Genomic DNA, 23,423 nt, shown 5'->3' on the forward strand with positions numbered 1-23,423 from the left:
GCAGAGGTAATAAAGGAATGTCTTGGTTCGGCCTTTCCCATTGCTGGCAGATCAATAGGCAATAAATGGGAGGTCCCATTCAGGGCTGAAAGGGAAGGACAGAGCCTGGCCAGGGCTGTGGTGGTGGCGGGGGGAGCGGGTGCAGGGCAGCAGACAATCTGTCAGCTCCCACGGCCGGGGAGAAACAGTAAACACTCCTATTGAGGGAAAATTGCTTGTTTTCTGGTACCCAACTTTCTCTTCATCGCCAGGTCCTCGGTTCATCAGTGCCCAATTTATCCTTTATTTGGTTTTCATAAATAATTCAGAAGAGTTTGAGTAGAATAATTGAGTCTTTTCCCAACCCTAATCCCAGACAATTCAAAACAAAAAGACATTTAGATTACAATTTGAGCGTATTAGCTGTTGGGAGATTTCCAGACAACTGATCTGCTTTCCTTTACAATTTCTGTGCTGTTCTATCATTTCTAAAGTGTTCTGCTTTGATAGTTAATAATTTGAGCATATCCAGTTCTTCATGAAAAGACAGAGGCGTCGCTGTGATAAAGTGCGGGCACGCGTGCTGCCGTCGGATGGGTGAGCTTATCTGTTTTCCAAGAAGGACTAAATAAATGAAGTAGTGAGATTGCAAATCCAGCCTGCGATGTGCCTTATCTTCAGGGAAATAGATACAATCGTGCTTATTTGGCTTAAAATTAAAACTAAGCTTCTCTTCTGATGCGAGCTGAAAGGCCAGAAGGGATGAATTTGGGGAAGACTTAATTCAGGAAACCACGGGCTTGGGATCTGCACCGTGCAGAGGGGAGAAATTATACCAAGGGCTGGTCCCATTGCTGTGCAGGCTCCTCCATCTCCCTTTTCATCAGTAGGAGGAGGGTGATGGGCCAGGATTTTGACGCTGTTCCATGGATGCCCGAAGAGACAGGGCTTGTCACCTCACTGCTGTCACCTGGTGCTGACCTAGCAAAAGAAAATGGTGATTTTTGCTTGGGGTAAGGGTCTGGGAAGGCCACAGCTGCTGTGAGTGCCCAGAGGCCTCAGGGCAGGGTGATGATATGGCTGGACCCTTCCAATGGTTGTCCTGCAAAGGGCAGTCCCGTGGTCTCCACTGCTCTGGAGCTGGCTGCCGGCTCTGTGCAATGAGGGGGAAGCAGGAGCATGCTGCCATCCTGCCCTGCACTGCCCTGAGCAGCTTCCTGGCAGAATTGGGTATATTTGCCTGCATGAAAGAAGAATGCAGTGCTCCTGCACACCACAGCATCAAAGGAGGTGCCCTCAGGAGGCATCTGAGCTGGCACTGAGGGAGGAGGGTACTCACATGTCAGCAGGATCCAGTCCAGGTCGTTCAGAAAAGCTTTTGGGTGCCCTGCACCTTTGGAACCATTCCTGCTTGCCTTTGCCCACAGATCCCTAGGGCATGTGTCTTCAAAGCAGTATTTTCTATAGCAGTATTCTGCTGTTGCCAGGGGAAGGTTAGATTGAATATTAGGAAGAAGTTTTTCACTGAAAGGGTGATTAAACACTGCCACAGCTGCCCAGGGCAGTGGAGGAATCACCATTCCTGGAGGGAATTAAAAAGATGTGGATGTGGCTCTTGGGGACATGGTTTGGTGCTGAGCTTGGCAGTGCTGGGCTGACAGTGGGACTTGATGCTCTTGTAGGGCTTTTCCAACTTTTGATGATTCTGTGCTTCAGTGATTGTATGGTGCTGGTGGCCAGGGCAGGGTGGTGGCACTGACCCCCATGGTGGCCTCAGCCCTGTGTGGTTCAGGCACAGGGGAGCATCTCATCCACCCAAGCCAAGAGCTCTGGGGCGTGAGGGATTGCTCAGGTTTGTGTTGTCCTCGTTGGAGCTGGGCTCTGAAACTGGGTTAAGGAGATGTTGTTGACCCAGGCTGTGACCTGTCAGCACGGGGCTGTCAGGAACAGGGTGCATTCCTACCCTTTGTTGTAGAAAACACTCTACAGTGGGATTCCTGTGCTCATTTGGATCACAGACCCACACTGCTGGAGGGACTGTGATATCTCACTTATCCCTTCTCATGTTTAATTAATGCCTCTCTTGATATTTTTTTAATTTCTCACACTGGTAGTGTGTTAAAAGGTTACTGTGGTGCCTGTAACCATGTGTTTGTAACACACAGAGGCTTAAAGGACCCTGATCTTTCCCAAACTGAGCTGACTGTAATATATAGGCTGTTAATTATGTTTGTTGAAGGGTGTGCCAAGACTGTGTCTGACCAACTCAAATCAGGTTGATATGGACGTAGTTAAAACTGTCTCCAAACAGCTGCATCAGGAGGAGAATACCAGTGAAATTCAGAGGTCCCAACATAGCAAAGGTTGTTTATATATTGTATTGAACTCTAATTGGGTTAGCAGCTGAGGCTCTGAGGATTAAACAAACTGACCTAAATACTGGTCTCAGTGGTCTTACTTAATGTCTAGTTTCGTGCATTTCAGTCGATTTGGGCTCCCAAATACTCTCCAAAGTGTGTTATCTTTGTGTCAAAAAATGTAAAACTATACTGTGTTATTTCTTGTGATTCTGACAAAGCAATTCTCATTTGGAGAACAGACTGTGAAGAGATTAAACAATATCCAAAGAAAACACCTGATCCATCCCAGCCTTGTGGAAGGAATGCAGAAGTAGCAGGGATGGAGCGAGATGGAGTCCAGGCAGGATTGCTGGCACTGGCAGTTATTATTCCAGCTAATAGCAGATGGTAGAGAAGAGAAATCATCCATTTTCATTTACAATTTATTTTTATGCTGCAAGAGGCAGGATTGCTCGAGTCATTGCTGTCAGGCAGCCCTCTGGAAGGAAAACCTTACTTACCGTGAGGGATATTTTTAGAATGAGATTTTCATCCTTGTATATTGGGAGAAGATGCTGCAGGGCCACGAGTGAGATGGAAAATGAGCCCATTCACTCACTGAAGGACTGGAGGATTTTCCTACAGGAAGGGGCCAGTGTTGATCTCACAAGGGGTTTATTGAGTCAGGAGAAATCTGTGTTTGTGGATATGTTGATCACATTTTAGCTGGATAATTTCTGTCTTAAGCTTTTGTCTGTCCCTGCTCAGGACAATGATGTGATGTGATGGAGACATGAAGGTGCTTGGGGCAGTGAAGTGACCTGAAGGGGACACAAAGTTGCTCAGGATGGTGAAATGACGTGAGGAGGATATGAAGGTGCTTGGGACAAAGTAGCTCTGTGTTTCCCACATCTTTATTCAAGACAAGAACGACATTTTCTTGTGGCCTGTGAAGGCCAAATGTGGAGAAGGAGAAGCCCATTTGCTGTACATCCCTTGGCATTTGGAGTAGATTTGTGTGGTTGTGCTGAAACCATCAATCCCCTAAGATAAAGCAGCCTGTTTCTTCAGTTAAAAACTAATTTTTGGTCTGCATCTTGTCCAAGCTCACACCCTGTGGCTGGATTTCCTGACTGCCCAGTGTGGAGGCCTTGAAGGGGTTGCAGCTGCAGGGCTTGGGCTCTTGGCATGGCTGGAGGGGAGTCCCTGCCTGTTGCCATGCTCTCCTGCCCAAAACTTGCCTTGCAGGGACTTAACTTGACACACTGAAGTTGGTGGTGCAGACACCCCCTGTGCTGCCCCTTGGGGGCAGTTTCCCAAGGACACCCTCCCAGGGCACGTGTGCCTGTCTGGACTCTGCACTCAGGCTGGGCTTTTTCCCGGTGCAGGTTTTCCGGACAGATCTGATAACAGCCATGAAGATCCCTGACTCCTTCCAGCTGAGTCCTGACGAGTACTACGTTCTGGCTGATCCTTGGAGGCAGGAGTGGGAGAAGGGTGTCCAGGTGCCAGCAAGTGCCGAGGCCATCCCTGAACCTGTGGTCAGGTAAGTGAGTGGGGTCTCCTCCATCTGCTTCTGTCCATGGGGAGCCTGGTCCTGGTTGGAAGCCTGGTCCTGTGCCTGGTCCTCTCTGTGGGGTTCCCTCTGCCTTGGTGGGGTGCACACCATCTGGGAGAGCACATAGAGGTGATGCTGGGGGTCCTGGGCTTGCACAGGGATGCACGGGGACCTCCCACCACATCCTGAAAAGTCCCTCTCATGTGCATGGCTTTTTTTGGGCAGTGGCCAGCTGGGACAGCTCCTTGTTTGCTCTTGGTCAGGAAATTTTAAAAAAGATCTAATAAAATCGAAGGAACAATAAAAAAATAACAACAGAAAACCACGCAGAATGCCAGCCTCTGCCTGGCTGCTTGATGCTTCTCTGTCTAGGAGCACGTGGTTGTACCGCTGGTATTTCACGGTAGGGGAGCAGGAGTTGGCCCTTAAATTAAAAACTTCCCTCTTTACCATGTTTGTGCAGATTGGAGACGTGCTGGGCATGCTGAGATTCAGGGCTTGGGAAAAGGAGCCCAGCAAACACAGAAGCATCTCCCAAGACCTTGTAGAGAAGACGTCTGTCAGCAGAGATCGGGGGCTCATTAGCTATTTTAAAATAGGGAACTGAGTTTTAAAATAGACACTTAAACAGCTGCTCAGGCGAGATGGAAACATGGGGGAGCTGCTACTCCCTTGACGTGTGTGGGGGATTATCCCAGGGCAGTGGCCAAAGCTGTGGGGGAAATGTTGGTGCTGCCAGTGGGGGGAATGGAAAAGGCTGAGAAGGGACCCCAGAACTTGAAGGGTTGGATCTGAAAACTTGCAGGATCAGACCCAAAACTCCCCACAGGGTTTACAGGAGCTTTGCATCTCTGGTGTGTTCCCTTTGTGTGACGTGTGACACCGTGTGTGCATTCTGCAGAAGCACTGGTGCAGCGTCGTGCCTGTGTGATGCTGGGGCTGCTCAGGGCAGTGGGGTGGCTGCTGGGGGATGTGTTTTGCCAAGGGATTTGGGCACAGAGCAAAGGCTGGTGGAGGCTCCGCTTGTCCCACAGCAACAGCAGCTGCTGCTGCTGCAGCTGCCGACCCCGCTTCTGAAATAAACTTTTGTGTACGCTCCCCTTCCTCCCCCGGGGAAAACAGAGAAAGAAATGAAACTTTAATGAGTCTGAACACATCAAAAGGGAAGTTGTAAAGGGGGCTGTTGAGTTGATTTAATCCTTGGGAAAAAAAAAAAAAAGGCAACCAAAAAAAAGAGAAGGGAAAAAAAAAGCCTGTGTGTGAAATATCTTTTTTTAGTTGTCTTTGATAGCTAACCGCAGTCTGGCCTCGCCAGTGCTCTGCTCCCCAGCTGAGGGCTCGTGCCGGGGCTATTTCCAGCCGAAAAGTGATAGCTTGGCACTGCCTGGGCTGGCAGTGCCCGTGTGGAGCCAGGAGTGCTGCTTCCCAGCAGTGGGATTTGGCATCCCAGACCTCACAGCCAGGGCCTTCTGGGGTGCAGGACAGACTGGAAATGCACCTCTCTTCTTGTCTCCAAGCCCTTGGACTTGGGGCTGCTGGAGCAGCTCTCCCAGGAGTTTTTGTGCATGGTTATTCCCAGAGTGATGCCTGGAACAGGTCATTTCCTCCCAGGTCCCCATCCCGCCCTGTCCTGCTCTGGCACTCCCAGCACCATGATGGTGGTGGTGTCCCCCTTTGGTTTCTGGAGGGGACATCCTGGTGCTGACCACTCACCTTGAGTGTGAAGTTTCACTTCCAGTGTCAGTTTCTCTTCCAGTGTTATCCTCTGAAGAATTTCCTAATTCTTGAGATTATTTTCCTAGCTTTCCTTTCCATAATCCTTGAGGAATTGCCTCCTGAAATAGTTCCAGCTCTTTCTTCAGTACCACAACATTGTTTTGAGTTCAAGCCATGCTCCACAAAGAGTTTGTTTTATTTTTAAAGCAATAGATTTTAGAAAGAAATTCTTCCCTGTGAGGGTGGTGAGGTGCTGGCACAGGTTGCCCAGAGAAGCTGTGGCTGCATCTGTGGAAGAATGGCCAGGCTAGACAGGGCTTTGAGCAGCCTGGTCTAGTGGAAGGTGTCCCTATCCATGGCAGGGTATTGGAGCTAGATGGCCCCTTTAAAGTGCTTTGTAAGTCTGTAATTCTGAAATCTGACCCATTCTCTCTGACCTCTCAGATAGTCATTGCTGACTCCATCACTCCCAGCTAATCCCAGCTGCATTTCTGCAGCCCCTCTCGTTTGTGTCACACCCTTGTTCATCCCAGGCTGCTCCTGGGCTGCTTGGAGATGGTGCTGCTTGCCCACAGCTTCAGCTTCCTCTTCTTTCTTCTCCTGTTGCTCTGACTTGCACTGTGTCTCAATTGCCTGAAGCATCTCTCTTTGCTGGCTGGACAGCACGCATGGCCTGGAGGGCTTTGTCCTCGGATAGGTCCTGTTTGGGATATTTTGCCTTCCTCAGTGTGATGGGAGTGAAATGAAGAGCTCATTTTACAGCAGTGTTAATGGTTGCACCTGGTTTGTAGCCATGATGCACTCCCAGGGGGACAGGCAGTGACACTGCCAGATTTTTTTTTAATCAGGACAGAATGCACGCCAGAAGGCATAGCAGAGATGGTGTGCTTCTGCTGAGCAGCTCTGCCTCCCAAAGCATCCCTGCCCTCAAGGTTTTCCCACTTGGGCCGCTGATGTGAGAATGGGAGGTGGAAAGGGCAGTGTTGGACTGCCAGGGACAGTGCAGACTGTGGTAATTTTGCTATCTCCAGGGTTAGACAACTCCTTCTTGCATCTTGCCCTGTTTTGGAGAAATGTCAAATGTTTTTTCACAAGAGATGACTCTATTTCATGTACCTTAAGAGAGCAGCCTTAAAAGGCCTTACAGTTCCATTTACCTCCCCTATTTAATTGCTTTAATTCACCCCAGTCTCCCTCCCAGGAGCAGCCTCCTTGCTGGTCCTGCCTGAGCTGCTGCTTTTGCCCCCCACCCTGTGGCTGCTGCCCCATGGCCTCAGCATCACTCTTCTCCTTTGCCTCCAAATTTTCCTTTTTCCCTACTAAATTTCATCTAAACCAAACATCCTCTCTGTGTTGGGTATGGACAATCCAAATTCCTTTAATCTGCTGAAAAAAGTCCCAGCATTGATGTCTTTTGTGGACTGGAAATGTGGATCCCCGTGGCTGATGCTCTTCCTCGCTGTCAGCGCTCTGCTTTCCCCCATCTCAGAGGTGTAACAGAGCATCCTGCCCTTAGGGGGGGATGCCTGTGCTAATCCAGTCCTGATGTTGTCACTTCTGACAGCCACTTCCATGTGAAACTCCTAGAGGGAGTTGGGGAGGCTGGAGAGAAGACACTGGAGCCCCGGGAGCTGGTGAGCAGACAAGCACTGCCTGCAAAATAATAGCCAGCCCATGGTGCTGCTGCTCAGGAGTTGGTTCCTGAGCCATGGGCTGCCAGCAGATTGTGCCATGGGGCATGTGGGAGCTGCTTCCTGCTCCGGAGATGGAGCTCGTTGTCAGAAAGGTGCTGTGAGCTGGAGCAGAGATGGAGCTCGTTGTCTGAAAGGTGCTGTGAGCTGGAGCAGAGATGGAGCTCGTTGTCCTAAAGGTGCCGTGCACGGAGCCACTGCTGCTCTTTTCATCTCCCGCCTGGCTGCTTGGAAACTGGCTCTAGGTTTTGTGCCTCCAAAGCTGAAAATGAGATTTTTAAAACATTTTGTTTTACTGGAGCTGTAAAATGTCAAAAGCTGGGGTAGAGGCAGAAGGCAAGAGCTGTATTTTAAGGAATACTTTCTCCAGAAAGCAGCTGTCTCAAAATGCTTCCATTAAGAGCCGCCTTAAACTCGAGGGTCCTTTCTAGGTTAGCACAAATTGCAGTGCAGTTGTGAGGAAAGCAGGGAAGGAAAGGCACAGCATATCTTGGCTTGTTGTCCCAGGAGGATGCTGCTGGCAGCCACCTGGATGCCAGGGTCATCAGAGGCAGCACAGGAGATCAGCTGTTTCCTCTCCACGATTGCTTCTGGCTCACAGCTATTCAAAAGGGTTTTATTTGAACCTGAGGATTTTATTGGCCTGAGAATTGGCCTGAGCTTGAAGGGCCCCGGTGTGGAGATAAAAGCCACTTCCAGTCAGATGGGAGCTATCAGAGGAGTGAGTAGTCAGGACAGCTTTCCCTTCCAGCAGGCAGGCTGGCATCCCCTGCCCTAGTGTGTCCTGGTCATCCACCTGCAGTGTGGCTGGTGGTGACACTGCATCCCCGTGGTACCGTGTGTTCCACCCCTGCTAGAGCCCATAGTGGAAGGATCTCCTCTGGCTTTCTTGGACCAAAGCTGAGACTTACAGCCCGTGTTTGAACTCTGCAGTTATTTTACAGTTGTGTAAACAGAGGCACAGAGATTTCCAGCATGAGGAGATCCAGATGCACGGTCCCAGTCTGCTGTGGGGTGTAGTTGGGTGTTGGAGACAGAGTTGGCTCATCTCAGTACAGCTTCAGGATTAAACAAGGTAAAGTAAGGGTAAGAGTTATCAGCAGTTTGGGAGCATCAGGGTTTTGGGTACCTCTTCTGTTGTAAATGGGAAGATGTTTCAGATGAGTTTGCTGATGTATTCCCAAAGTCACACCATAATAAGCCCCAAAGGACATGGAATTTACTGGTTGATATGGGTGCTTGTAGGAGGCTGTGAAGCCATTTTTGAGCAGTGGATGTGCCACGGACCTGGGCTTGTCCCTTCCTACTGGTGGCGATGCTGGCAGCGTGTTGAGCTTGCACAGCAGAGCATCACTTCGTAAAGCAGTGGCACCTACGTGGGATTTTATGCACCTGTGCAGGTTTTATTTCCTCCTTTATTTAATGATTTAATGTTCTTGGCATGTGGCTCCTTCCCCAGGCTGACAGGGATGCAAGCAGGATCTCAAGGTGGCTCTTGGATCTCGCATTAAGCCACATTAGTATGTGCTGTAGATTCTGTTTCCTGTGAATTTGCACACAGCGGGAGGACGAGCAGGAAGGCTGCTTCTTGCTGGCAGGCTTCCCAGATATTCTTGGCATTGCAGATCTATACTTGCATCGTCGCTGTGGCCCTGTTTTAACAGAAAACAGAGAGTGCTGTGTAACAGGAAGGCACAGCCCCGGCGATAGCAGCTCGGCGATGGCGGCGGCACGGCGCAAACGCCGTCTGCCGTGTCGGCACGGTGGCTGTGTCCCTGTCCTGTCCTCCTCCCTCAGTCCCCTCTGCCCTTCTCTAATGGCCACACACACAGGTCAGGCAGCTGCTGGCTGTGCTCATGGGAGCAGATCCAGCTGGTGCAGGGCTGGCTGGATTGTGATGGCGTGGCAGTGCCCGGTCAGTGTTCATCTCCTCCGGGCTGTGTTGTTCTTTACTGGACTCCCATCAGGAGTTGCCCCCACGTCTCCAGGAGTTCCAGCAGCTCTTTCCAAGGGTATGTATTGCTGGCAGGTTGTGGTTTTGTGATGCCAGTGTCATTGGCAGAGGAGGCACACGGAGCAGGTCTGTCTGTGGGAAGCAGTGCTGGAGATGAGTGTACTGAGGGGGGGAGAGGAATGAACTGGTGCACCAGTAGTGGGTGTAGGACTGGGACACGTCCCTGCCCCCATCTTGCAGTGAAAAGACACTGCAGCTCCTCACAGGGCTGGGTGCTGCATCCAGAACACCCAGCAAAGGAAGAAAATCCCTCCAGGAGCAGTCTGTGCTGCAATGTGGAGCATGGTAGCCTGAGGAAAGGTGGCCAGGCTGGCCTGGCAGCAGGGTGGCACGATGCAGATGTCCCAGCTATGCCTGGACGTCACCTCTCCGTGTCCCCTGGGAGTGCTGGCTGGCAGCCAGGCTGTATCCCTGCGGCTCCCAGCCCGGGGAGGGCTTCCCGAGGCTGCGTTCTCAGAGTGTACTCGATGAACCAGCACACTTTGTTCTCGAGTGGTGAGATTGGACTTCCTTTCCTCGGTCGGCGACGCAGGCTGGCTGTTGACTCATCAGCTGCTTCCCTTGGGCTTTGCTGCAGAAGGGGCAGGCAGGATTCTGCAGCAGTTTGAGTAGCTTTTGGAGCAGAGCTTTTTTTCTTTTCACATAATCCTTTTTTTTTTCTTTTTTTTTTTTCATTTTTTTTCCTTCCCTCCAGCTCATCATGAAAAATGTGTGACTTTGGAGCTTGCAGATGGCATGCTGGCGATTTTACAAAGGGCTATTTCTTGGGTTGGTTATCCCCGTTCTGTGGCTGCCTGCCCTTAAATATGCCTGGGTTCTGGTATGCTCCAGAAATACATGTACACTTCCCTCAGAGACTGTGCTTGATCAAAAGAAGTGAAAATCCCAATTGCCCTAGGCCTAAATGTTTTGATCACAAGCCCTGGGCTATGTGTGGGGAGAGGAAGGCTCCCTGCCTGCCTGTTCCTGGGGACCCCCACAGTGACAACTGGCTGTGGTGAGGATGGGCTGGCCAGTGGCACTGATCCAGGACTGCAAAATAATCCTAGTGACGTAACATCCGTGAGTTTGGTCTCCAGCTCTGCCACTGGGAAAGGGAGGTTTCCAGTCAGATCTGCTCAGGCAGCCCTTGTCCCTCTAGGCAGTGGGGAGGGATGATCTGTGCACAGGATGGTCTGTCCTGCCAGGGCTTCAGGTACCTGGTTTAGGATGGGATGAATCACACCCAGGGCAGCAGAGGGTCTGGGCCATGCAGGAGGTGGTGCTGGTGCTGGTGCTGCTGGAGGTGGTGCTGGTGCTGCTGGAGGTGGTGCTGGTGCTGCTGGAGGTGGTGCTGGTGCTGCAGGAGGTGGTACTGGTTTGCAGGAGGTGGTGCTGGTGCTGCAGGAGGTTGTTGGCTCCTGCCCAGTGCCTGTGAGTGCTTTGCAAAGGAGTGAGTGTGATTTACTCTGCCTGTTACTTGTCATCATTTCTGGTTTACTCTCTGCTTGACAAGTTCTTGTGTGGGCTTTCAGCAAGTCCTCACCTTTATTAGTTTGCTATGGGAAATGTGTTAATCCAGCCTGTTCTTACCTCATTCTGAGCCACTTGGACTTTTATTTTGAATGTTTGCTGATCTTCCCAGTGGATGCCTGTGGTTTATACTGGATCAAGCACACAGAAAGTCAAGTGTACTTCAGCAGCAAATGTATAGAACGAGTGAGCTTGATTTCCTGCTGCTCTGTAACAGGGTTTAGAGCTCTTGGGACCGACTCTGGTTTGGTACAGCCTTGGGAGCCTCCACATCTCACTCCATTGCCTCTGCTCTCCATCCAGAACCGTGGATTTATTGTGTAGCCAGGCAAACCCCAGCAGCTCTGATTGCTGGGCTTGCAACCGCAGCACTAATGAAATCACCTCTTCAGGATTTAGTGCACCTTGGGTCCCTTTTGAACAATGCAAGCAACCATTACTTTTAAAGTGCTCTCCAGAGTGATGGGAGGAGCGGGATGGCCCAGCAGCAGGAATAGCTGCTCAGTTCTTGGTGCTGCTGTGGGTAATCCTGTTGAATTTAGGTGAAGTGTTGCTGGAAAGTGAGCTTCACTATGTTGCCAGGACCATGGGGAGGTAGAGGAGAGCTGTAGGTGGTTTCTCTCAGTGCACCTGAAGGAGATCTGGAAAATCTGATCTAGTTGAAGGGGTCCCTGCTCATGGCATGGGGCTTGGATTAGGTGACCTTTAAAAGTCTCTTCCAATTCAAGCCATTCTGGGGTTTCCTGAGGTGCACCCAAACAAGTGTAGCTGCATGGGGATGGTGGAAGAGGCAGACTGATCCCTCCTTGTTTTCTGGGATGGGCTGTGAGCTGCTTGGAGCGTCTCAGCATCAGAACTGTACTCGTGAGTTCCAGGATTCAGTGTTAGTTCAGTGATCCAGAACACATTAAAAGAGTCTGGATGCTGCCTTTCCAAATTCCTCAAAGCTTTGCTTTCTCTGGGCTGGGTTTCTTTAAGGAGACCCGTGTGAAGACACTGTGCTGGTGGATGGGAGTTGTCATCTTGAGCCTGTGTCTGTGTTTGAGCTTTGCCATACTCAGCTCTGTGAGTAACAGTGTCAGGGGGATTTGCCCAGTTCTTGATCTGCTGTGGCTAATGCTCAGACCATGGCAGGTGCAGAGCTGCCACCATTGCTCATGTCTTCTGTTTCTGGTCTCCATTAGTAGGTGGATACAAAGGCAAGTGGAGCTGTTTGCATTACTGAAGTAATTATGGAAACATTATGTGGCTGGGATAATTAATTCCAGATGCTTTAATGTTAGTAGCTTGGCTTAAGTTACTAAAGAAGCAACTTTTTTTTGGTCTTCTTATATCCAGAAAACACACACTCAAGTGTCCCTGGCTTCTCTAGTAGCAATTTCAAGACATATATTGAATGGAAATGAGCAGGATACTGGCAGCCTGCAGGCTGGGTTTGGAGAAGGCTGCTGTGTGACATGGGTCCCTGAAGGGCCACCAGGTGGGTCAGTGATGCTCTGGGAGAAGGGGGAGAGCAGCACCTTGGGTGCTGGGGCTGGCTCTGCCCTGCTTGCATGCAGGGAGAAGGTGCTGTGTGAGCATCCTCTGCAGCTGCCCTGGATCTGGGGGCTGCTGCATTTTGCTGGGTTTCAGAGCCAGAAGAGCAGCACAGGCTGTGTCACCTCCCAGCAGCAGAGCACAGTCCCCCTGCTGCCTTCAACACCACTGTTAGAGCTGAATGGCACAGAGAGAAAAGGGAGAAAGGAATATGGAGGAGATCTTTGCACAGCATCAGAAATTATGTGTGTATTTTGCTCTCAGCCCAGACACTGCTTCTGTCTAGTCTGCCAGAAAAACATCTGTGTTTTGTTGTTCCAGTCAGCCCACCAGCAAACCACTGCCCAGCCATTGCTGTGTCCCTGCAGCCGTGGTTTTCCTCTCACAGAAGTTGTGGAGATGAACCCAGCTGTGCTCTGGTGCTCTCCTCTGCCTTGGGAAAGCAGACACTGCTCTGCACCTGAATTCTTCTGTACTGGGTCCCCGCTCCCATCTACATCAAAATGATTCTCTGGGCACTGAATCAGAGTTGCAACTTAAATAATTCATTTGTTGAGCTAAATCTCAGTGAGATTTAGGCTGGAATATAAATGTGAGAAAGACAGGGACATCAACACTGGTCTTCCTCTAGTCTGCTGGGTATCAGGCTTTTTATGTGGTGATAAACAGCTCAGAAATGGAATTGGAAAAGCTGTCTGGGTTTCACAAGATGGCTGTTTAGTGCCTCCTGTTCACTTGTTTTCCTCTTTTTATCACATCAAAGAGGAGTGAATCACTTTCTCCTTAGAGGATTATGTTATTCCAGGGGCCTGGAAGGACCCACTGTGGTTACAGGCTGTTACAGAAGGAGACTTCAGATGGGGAGGGAGCAGCTAAGCATTTTTCTTACTGCACCTGTTAATTGTAATTGGGAGCTTCAGCTGCATTTCTGTAAAACTTCCAGAACCTGCCTATGTAAATCCTAAACTGCCAGCAGCTCGGGAGGGGCCACCCTACCCCATCCTTAACATTCTGCATAGAAATGCGATTGTCACAGGGGGATTTCCAAGCCCAGAGAGCCCTTGAATGGTCCTGGAGCCGAAAGGAGTTTGGCTGTGCCCTGCGGAGCTGTGCTGTGCTGCTCATGGATCAGATGCTCCCCGTGGCTGGGGATGCTTTAAAAGCTGCTAATGAGAATTTCTAATGTTCGTTCACTGGGTAGCGCCGAGGGTCAGAATTCAGCTGGGAAAGACAGCAGTGGCAGCTAAAGGGTGGGCATAGCTGTGGCACCCTGTCCTGGGCAGGGGACAGCAGGGTCCCTGGGACATGCCAGGGTCCCTGGGACATGCCGGGGTCCGGGGGACATGCCGGGTCCGGGGGACATGCCGGGGTCCCCGGGACACGCCGGGGTCCCTGGCAGCTCCAGCGGGAGGGCTGGGAGCGCAGCCTGCACAGCCACCCGGGCATTACGTCACCTGGAGCTGCACTCACTGGCTGCTGGTACCCGAGGGCAGGACGCTGCTGCAAGCAGCATTAACCCCTTCCTGAACATCCTCAGTGCCACTTGGGCAACACAAAGGGACCTTCACGGAGCTGAGCATTAGCCACGGATGTCTGTGCGGTCAGGGGGTGCGTTTTGGGCACTCCAGCTGCTCCTGTTGCTGGAGCTTGGTGGATCCTCCTGGGGCCAAACTCAGCTGCTTTGTTCTCTCAGCGCAGCAGCAAAAGCTGAGTGGAGCTTCATGGCTGGACTGTGTAACTGCCTGTGTAGGTTTTTGGGACAGGCACTTAAAGGAAGGTTTGTGTTGCAGCAAAGGGCAGTGCCAGCCCAGCCACCCACTGTGCCCATCAGTGGCAGTGGGGACAAACTGCACGCTGGCACTGAGCTGAGTGCTCAAGCATGGATGCACACGGGAAGGGCTGATGTTAAGTTCCCTCCATCAACCTTTTTTCCTAGGAATGTGTTACAGCCCCTGCCATGAAGATAGCCCACAAATGGTGCAAAATGGGTGGCAGACAGGGCCATCATCCATCACAGGTTTCCCTTCCCAGACCAGAGGTTCCCCTTCCCGTGGCTGCTCTGCTGATGTATGTATGATGAATTTTCATGGATTTTCAGAGGCTGTTGCCAAATCTTGAGGGGGTTTTGGCTCCAGCAGCCAATAAGGAAATACTGCAAATTGTTTATTTTCTACACAAAGTGATCCTAGCAGTGCCATCTCATTCTTCTCAGGTTCTTGTTTGTTTTAAAATAAAAGGGTTTGGTGACAGTGCCCTGTTGATATACCCTGTGTCACCTCTCTCCTCCCTCTGTAGGACCAGCTGCCTCCAGCCATCTCTTCTCCATCCACACGAGGATGTGTTGACAGACTCTGGGTACCTGTGGTCCCTCCTGCAGGGTCCAGGGGCTCTGGTGTCAGGTGGCTTATGCCAGGGGTGACAGCAGGGTGCCCACAGGGCCCTGAGCTCTCTGTGCTGGTGACCAGGGTGCTCCAGATGTTACCTGGAGTATCTTCAGCCAGGGAGGGAAGTGCACAGGTACCTGTTAGCACCAGGGCTTGGGTGAGCCTAAAGATGCTTTAGGCTCATCCAGCTGGTCAGGCCAGCTTGCTTGCAGGTCTGAACCTCAGGCCAGTTAATTGAAAACCTAAGTATATATTATCTTCCTGGTGTTCCCTTTTGTCTTTGAGCCCAGCTTTGGGAGTATAGTTTTTGGCTCATGGTTTTATAGCCTTTACTAGAAGCCATAAAAATATAAGAAGTAGGAGTAACACGGTCAGTAAATCTGGATGTGGGAATGCTGAGGATCACAACCCTTGTGTGTGGGTTGTGGCTCATTATTGTGACTATCCACCACTATCTCCATCCCTATCCTTCACCCTTATACCCCCAGGCAGCTTTTCTAACTTAAATGCTTAAATTCCTCTCTGCTGTTGAGAGGCAATAGCATGTATAAAATCTGTTAGCTTAAGTTCATAAGAAAGTGGGGTATCCAGTCCAAATGGCCTGCTAGATACTATTTTAATAAACAGAAAGTGAAAATCATCCCTTTAAATTGCCCTTTTAAAGCTGTTGTGTGCCACAGGAGAATTCCCCCACAAGCAGAGCTGGTGGTAGGAGCAGTATCAGCACTGAAGGTTGCTGGCAGAGCTATCTTTCCACTGACTTTCTTAAGCTGACTTATTTATGGACATTGGACAAGACTAATTTAGACTGGAATGGAGGTAAAGAAAAGATTACTGACTAATGTCTTCATTATAATAAAATTAAGTATTTTTAGATGAGAAACACCATGCAGGATTAATTATTTCTATTTGATATATTAAAAGGGAGCATATAGAAAAAAAAAGCCTTCTCCCTTCAGCCAAGTGAAGCATTCAGTTTACAGAGATGATTAACCATGGGAATTTGCTGAGTATATTTTATTACTGTGTAATCTTCTCCAGGGACAGATGTAATCCTCAAGAGTGTTGGGGTCCACTTACTCCTTTTCCTCAAGTGCCCTTGAGACCCACTTTCAGACTAATGGCCTCAGGTTTGTTGTGATTTTCAGGCTGATCCCAATTTTCAGCCCTTTGTTTAAATGAGCCTTTGATTGATACAGGATTTTAAAAAAATGCTGTGTCTCTGGATAAATAAAGGAGTAAATGCTCCTCCTGTGTAATTGAGCTTCTGTGGATGGTGTGGCTCTTGTGGAGGCTTTGCCTCTGTGATTCTGTGCCACGATGGTGAATTTGGGTGAGTTGGTGGCTCGTGTGCAGACTCCTCATCACCCAGCCTGGGTATTTCTTTGTACACCAAGCAGCAATTTGGAAAAACCAAAAAAAACCCAAAAACCAAAACCCATGGTTTCCCAATGGATTAAGACTTGTACCTGCACAAAAGGGGAGCCCTGATGACATCCCCAGCTCTTGGAGCCCAGCAGGAGATGGATAGACACTGGTGAGAGCAGCCTCTGTGCTTTGTTCCCTTTTTCTTGCTATGTCTCCACTGCAGTGTTTGGACAGCACAAAGCTTGCAACTTTTTGGGCTCCAGTGTCTTGAAGGTGCTGGAGGTGAGGAAGGGTGCCCAGCTTGGTCTGTTTTCTGTATTGCTGTGAGGCAGGGCATGGTCTTTCCCAAAGGATTGCTCTGTTGTCTTACACTGTAGGATCTCTTCCTTGCAAAGCTCCTGTAGCCTAAGGCACTGTCACTGCAGTCACTGATTTTTATATCTCAACACCAGGAGCTCCTTGCAGGTGTGTTAGCGTGTGTCAGGAAGGAGTGGGCTGCTTTTTAGGAATGTGATTTTATCCACCAAAGCAAATCCAGCAACCAATGGCAGGCTGTGCACCTCTGGGGCACTGGGATGCCCCACGTGAGCCTCAGCATCTGGCAGCCTCCAGCTCCCCTCAGGGTGGGAGGAATGTTCATGGAAGCAGGCACAGGCTCTCTTAGGGTTTGCTGAATTGTTTGCAAGCCTTAAACTCCTGTGTTTACCTGAGTGCTGCAGATGAGTCAGGGAGTTGATCTGGACTGGGCTTCCAGCAGGTCTTCATAGGGTTATACAAGTTTCTCACTGTTTAAAAAATAATTTAGCAGCTGTTTCAGTTTCTTCATTTCTGACCTTCTCTGTTTGCTGGCATTTGAAATGGTGAGAAAATGGCTTGAACATGTATCCCCAAGCCTGAATTAACTCCAGGGGATCCCAGCCCATGCTGCTAGATCAGCATGGGGTTATGGGGAGGAAGCATCAAAAGTAAAGTTTGGTGATCCTCTTAAGAAGATACTGTTCATATGAATGCTTATTCCTTGTAGGAAAGTGTCTGCTGAGTGCTGCAGCACCTGATCATCCCTCCCTGATCCCTGTGTTCCCAGGCAGGGAGAGGCACCTGCCTTCACTGCACTGGCATGTTTCAAACCTTTTAACAGAGTGCTGGTGAGCTTGTTAGATGTTTGTATCTTCATTACCTTGATCTTCATCATCAGTGACGTGGTGAGAGGCAAAATGTCACTTTCTAAGTGCCAGTTCCCATTAAACCAAAGCAAACTGCATTTAATTACAGTGTCAGAAAGAGCTGGACGTTGAGCACTGGTGGAGCTGTTACCATCAGTGAGCCCCTGTGATCTCTGCATCACCAGGGACTGTGCACAGCCAGGACCTGAGAGTCTGAACATGAATCCAGGTTTGGGGGGGTTGGGAGCTCTGGGGAGGTGGCTACATGACTCGAGGGGACAGTCACTTGTCTCCTGTCTCTGAGCATCAGGTTCAGCAGAACTTCTCCATAAGATACCTGCAGAAAGGAGGTGGAGCTGTGTGCCCAGGTGGGAGGGGATGTGCCCAGGCTCAGGCTGGTCCCACACACTGCTCTTGATGGGCAGTACTGTGTGCACTGTGTGAGGTAACCCCAAGGGACTGCTCCAGTCACGTCAGCATCCTTACCACACTGAGTGCATTTCAGTGCTCTCAGTACAGTAAATGACCTGTTCAGGATACTCCTTTGATATGTACACAGAGCATTAATCTTTGCAATGTTATGCCAGGGTAAAAATAGCAGCTCTTTCCTCCTGCCGTCCCGAGCATCCGTGCTGGCTCGGTATCAGAGCATCACCTGTTGCAGGGGCTTTTGGGTGAGCAGCTTGTGTAACTTGGCTTAATGAGGGCTTATGGCCCCAACCTCGTGCCTGCTCAGGCAGCTCTTCCCAACAGAAGAGGGAATTTATTGCAGGTGGAGGACTGGTTTTTTCTCTCCTGTAACAGGGCTGTGCCCAGCCTGGCTGCTCCCACACCCAGGTTCTGTTTCTGTGAGGGATGACCCAGACTTGGGCTCGTGGGAAGGAGAGCTTCAGTCTGATGTGAACCAATGCATGTTGCACCAGCAGCTCCTGCTTTATTTATTTGTTGATTGCATCTTCCAGTGGCTAAAGGGGCTGCAAGAAAGGCTGGACAGGGACTTTTTAGTCCAGTAGTGACTAGACAGAGGGGAAGAGCTTTGAACTGACAGAGGGCAGATTTAGATTAGATATTAGGAAGAAATCCTTCCCTGTGTGGGTGGTGAGGCCCTGGCACAGGTTGCCCAGAAAAGCTGTTGACTGCTCCATCCCTGGAAGTGTCCAAGGCCAGGCTGGATGGGGCTTGGAGCAACCTGGGACAGTGGAAGTTGTGGCAGGGAGGGCTGGAACTGGATGATCTTTTAAGGCTCCCTCCAAACCCATCCATTGTGTGATTCTCTGATTTTAGGAGTTTGGAAGCTCCTTAGATGCCAACCCTGAAGCTGTGGCTGGAACATACCTCTAATGTCTGCATTAGAGATGTCAGTGAATCCCCAAGTCCTATCCTAGATTATAGTGAGATTGTTTTAAAGTGTGGGGACTGAGAGCTGTCCTTCCATGTGGCTCTTTTTGGTTCTTTAACTTAAATTTGGAGATGTACTCAGGAAATTGGGTCACATGTTTATTTTCAATTGACTGGTGGGGAAAGTAAAGCAAAAGAGATAATAAGAACCCATTTCTTGATGTTTCCTTCTCTGAGCCATAAATTGCTGCTTCTGCTGGTGGCTCTGGAAGTACCTCCAGTGTTTATGACCACAGAGGACAGCAATTAAACTGCATGTCTGGGTCTGTAGAAACTCCAGGTTAATTTTCCTGCCCTTCCACAGATTTCCTTCCTGGGAAGGCAGGTGGGTCTCATTCCCAAGGACAGCTGGGCTCAAGCTTCTCTCCTTGGCACATACAGACCTGGGAGCATCTGGTACCACAGTTCATCTGGTTCTGTCATGGACACCATGGCTTTGCCCCAGAACATCACAGAGCACAAGGCACTCCATGCTCTGACATTAGCTTACATAGCAGGACAGAAGGCAGATAAAAGTCTTCCAGGGATCAGCAGCCTTCCCAGCTGGCCCTGGTGCAAGAGCAGGGCTGGGTCCTGCAGCTTTGCATGGGGAGAAGCTGTTTGGAAGGGGCTGACATGCAGCAGTGAGGTATGTTTGGTTGCTGTTTCTTTGCAGCATCTTTCTGGCTTGATAGCTGTGCCAGGAGGTGGATTTCAGGGGAGGAAATGTGAGCTGTGCAAATCCTGCAGCAAGCTCCAGCTCCCAGCTTTGCTGAGATCTGTCAGCTGGCACCACAGGCTGCTTCTCATTTCCAGCTTGTCCTCTGCTTGCATGTCATTGGGCGTGACACTGTTGACATGTGCATGGCAAGTATCATGCATATTGCTGCAGAGTTGCCAAGGAAAGGCAGAAGAGCTGACAGCCCGTGCCTGGTGGCTCTCTGTGCAGGGAGTTTGCAGCAGATGAGGCAGCTCCTCTCCCCATCCCTGTGGTTGTGATTAGAGAGCACTCAGAACAAATCTCACAGGCCACCATGGAATGTTCTCCAGTGCCAGGCACGCCAAAATGCTGCCCAGCACGGTGTGGATGTGGCACTGCAGTGTGCAGCACACTGGAGGTGCTCATGGAGCAGTTAATGGCTGGGGGGCTGGCTTGCTGTCAGTACTTGGAGCATCATCTCCATTGCACCTCATCTTTCTCATGTAAAGGGTTAATTTCTGTGGATGAATGGGAACACTCTTGCTGTAGTTCTGCTGAGGCTGTCTGTCAGTGCTGGCCCATGCATTGACTCCAGGTGCAGTGGCTTTGTTTTCCTTCACAGAGTCAGGTGCCCAGTGTGGTCTCACCCTCCATGGCAAGAAACAGAGTATTTTTCTGAGTTGTAGCTCTTTCTCAACCTCCCCTTCTCTTCTTGCAGGATCATCCCCCAGCTGGAGAGCTCGCTTTCACAGGTTTCACCGAGCAGCCTGCCTGGCTCTGAGATTTCAGAAGCCACAAGGACTTACTTGCAAGGAATGAGCCGCTATGACCTGGACGAGCTCGATGCCTGCTGGCTGGAACTTGTTAACATGGAGCTCAAGGAGATGGGTGAGTATTGCTGGGTTTTTGGTTTTTTTTTCTGGTCTGGTTGTCCCACAGTGGGCATTCAGGCTTTTTGAGTAAGCATGTCAACTAAAGGCCTTGAAGAAGAAATGTCAGAAACGCTGGTCCTGATTGTTTCCTGTTCCAGGCATCTCTGGATAATCACAGCATAACATTGCCTGCATCACTGCTGTTATATCACTGCACATTCTTCAAATCCTTTAGTGGATTTTAGTCGAGTGCAAGTACCTGAGCTTGGAATTTGACCATTGGCACTAGTGCTTAGCATGGTCTGCTGGGCAAATTTGTTGGCACAGACCCATGGGTGTGTGTAGTCCTGCCAGACTGTGGAGGGATTTTCCAGTCCTTGTTAGGGAAGGGTTGCTGTGGTGTGGCTGCTGCCCTGCAGGTAAGAGTAATACCTCAATAAAGCATTCACCTTGTGAGGTCAGGGAAGGCTCAAGCATGCCTACATGAAGGGTTAGTCCTGGTGGCAGAGGCCTTTCAAGAGTGGGAAAAAGGATTTCACCAGGTGCTTGAGCAGATGGGATAGTGCACAGCAGAGCAGGAGGGTTGGGCTGGCTCTCACAGGCAGCTGGTTGAGGGCTGCAGCAGGATTCAGGATGAGGTCAGGAAGATGCAGTTCAATGAGCTTGTGGAGCGCAGGTGAGCTCACAAGTTGGCTGTGACATTGACTGATGTTGGTTTTGGAAGATCTGTCCTTCTGGTGTACTCATGATTTGCAATGCAATTTTGTTACCATGACCTTGAGAAAGTTGTAGAAGCTGCTTTCACAGTTTGTCTGATTATCTGGTATAGGTATCCTGTATATTTGATTTCCCATAATCTGAACGTTGTGGAGCTTGTAGCATCACAGAGAAATCACAAGACAGTTCTGACCTCATTGGCTGGTCCTGTATTAGCAGCCTCAGCTCTGTCATTAGCACACGAAGGTTTTGAGGCACTGGCAGCTACAGTGAAGTCCTTGTGCAGAGCAGAGGGTGCTGCTGGATAAAGTCAAGTGCCTCAGTCCTGCTCAGGACTTGCAGAGGATCCATCCTTCCTAAACATGCACAGCTGCTGTTGGTGCATCAAGAAACCCCCTTCAACCACACTGGGCATCATTCTGACCTCACTGTGCCTTCACTGTATCCCCTGCTACATTTCCCTTGCCCTCTCCACAGCTGCATGGCCATTAGAAGTGTCTCTGGGCTCCAGAGAAGAATTGTCTCTATGTCCACTTCCTCTTGTGTGTGTTTCATAAGTCTCTAGAAATGAAGTGGCCAGAGATTTGGCTTCTCCAGCTCAGCTGGATTAAATTTGCCTTGCTTTATTATTTCTTCAAAGTATTAGTTTTCAAATGCAGTTTCCAGATGTGGAGCTCCTGGGGTGGTGGAAGGTTGAGATAACTGGAAGGTCCCTGCCCCAGGCCAGGCAGGAGCTGGCTGCTGGCTGTCCCCATGTCGCCTTTGGGCTGGCATGTGCCAAACCCACGAGTGCTGAAGTAGCATAGCAGCTCCTCCAGCAGCACTGCCTTGGGAGTGAGTTGAGTTTAGGAGGGGAGGCTGAGCTTCATCCCAGCCATAGCCCTGCTCTGTGCAGGTGTGTGGCTGGCACCTCAGCAGCCCAGGGAATCCCAAGGCAGGACACAGGCAGTGCTTTGCTGCTGACCCTCGGCCATTCTGAGCAAGCTGCATTTTTTAACCTCCATCTCATCATTTATCAGCCAGTCACCTTTTCCAAGGAATCTCCTTAGGAGATGTTTGTCCAGGGCTGGGCTGGATGAAACCACAGAATCTGAGGAAAGCCTTGGCCTTCCTGCCATCACCAAGTCTAGATGGTGATAAGGATGATGATAAGGTGGTAAGGACCGAGGTGGTCCCAGCAGTGGTGGTGCAGAGAACATCACTGCCCATCACCTGCTTCTGCAGCCCATTCCTGCCACTGAGGGAGCACTGTCATTACTGGCTGAGCCTTAAACATGCTGGGGAGAGAGTAGCTTTGAAAAGCAGTGTTTGATATGTGAAATCCACTGTGGATACAGCTTCAGCCCAGTAGATTCTGATCTCTTTCCCCCTCCCCCAGTCCTCCCAACTTCTCTAGCCTGGCAAGGGCTAGTGCATTTTTTCCAGTGACTTGGAGAGGAAGAGATGTGGCTTTGATAATACCCCATCCCTGGTGCTGTGGGGAGCTGGGGCTTTGGCAGGTGGGAAGCAGGATGGAAGCTGGTGCTCCTGGTGCAGGATCATGGCCACATCACCCATGGCAGCCATCCTGCTGTGGAGGCTGGAGGTCACTGGGCTTGTGTGAGGGGATGCATCTTCCTGCCCATGGAAGTGATGGGGTCTGGGGGCTCACAGAGGAAAGCTGCTGTAGCAGATCTATTGCTGCTCAGCTCCTAGGCTGGGACAGAGCAGGGGCTTTGCTCCCTCTGCTCCCCAGATGGGAAAAGCCAGGGTGGGATTTGGGTGCCCTTCACCACCCAAGGCAGAGGATTGCTGCTGCCTGGGCTGGTCCAAAGGCAGTCCATAAATAGTGCTTTCTCCCGGAAGCCCTTGACATTAATGACACCGTTAATGACTCGCTGAGATTTCCAAACCTGCTTTGCTAATCTCCAAGATCATTAACATGACTTAACTGGAGAACAGCAGCCTCTCCTCCCATTCAGAGGAGTCAGGAGTTATCTCCCAGCATTAATTTAGGAGGTAGGCAGAAGTTTAAATTCCTCATGGGTGTTTGGCTGAACTGTTGTCACTGGGCTGTCCAGGGGCACAATGTGTCATTCCCAAAATATTTAATGACAAAGAGGGATCCAGATCTCTGACTGGCTCCTGAGGATGTGCTGGAAAGGAGAGCTGGAAAACACCTATGAGATCATCCAGCTCGCCTTTCGTGGGTCTACGTAGCACACAGCACATGCCTTTTCCAGTCCTTTTTAGGTCACCCCAGGGATGGAATTTTATCACCAAGATCAGATAAACCTCCAGATAGCTCCAGCTCTCTGCATTCTGCCTGCTGACTCCTCTTCCAATTAAGTGGAATTGCTCCAGAAAGCAAAAGTTTCACATGAAAAGCAAAAGTTTTAAGCATAAAACAGCTTTAAATAGTTTTAAACCCCCTAGTAAGATGCCTCAGTAGCTGTTGCTGTACTCGATGGAAATGTGCTGTTTAAAGAACCTTTGTGTGCTAGAGATGAAGTCAGTA

At 50.1% G+C, this 23,423-nt stretch overlaps 1 protein-coding gene across 1 annotated transcript in view; it reads left to right on the forward strand.

Annotated features, from left to right (window-relative positions):
- Nucleotides 1-23,423, forward strand: part of JADE2 (jade family PHD finger 2) — a 72,237-nt gene that overhangs the window by 16,534 nt on the left and 32,280 nt on the right. Inside the window, 2 exon segments of the mRNA XM_041481831.1 lie at nt 3,707-3,864; nt 20,056-20,225. Of these exon segments, the coding sequence (XP_041337765.1) occupies nt 3,707-3,864; nt 20,056-20,225 (328 nt within the window).

This window comes from Pyrgilauda ruficollis, unplaced genomic scaffold (genome assembly GCF_017590135.1).
Source record: "Pyrgilauda ruficollis isolate IOZ18807 unplaced genomic scaffold, ASM1759013v1 scaffold57, whole genome shotgun sequence".
Lineage (NCBI taxonomy): Eukaryota > Metazoa > Chordata > Aves > Passeriformes > Passeridae > Pyrgilauda > Pyrgilauda ruficollis.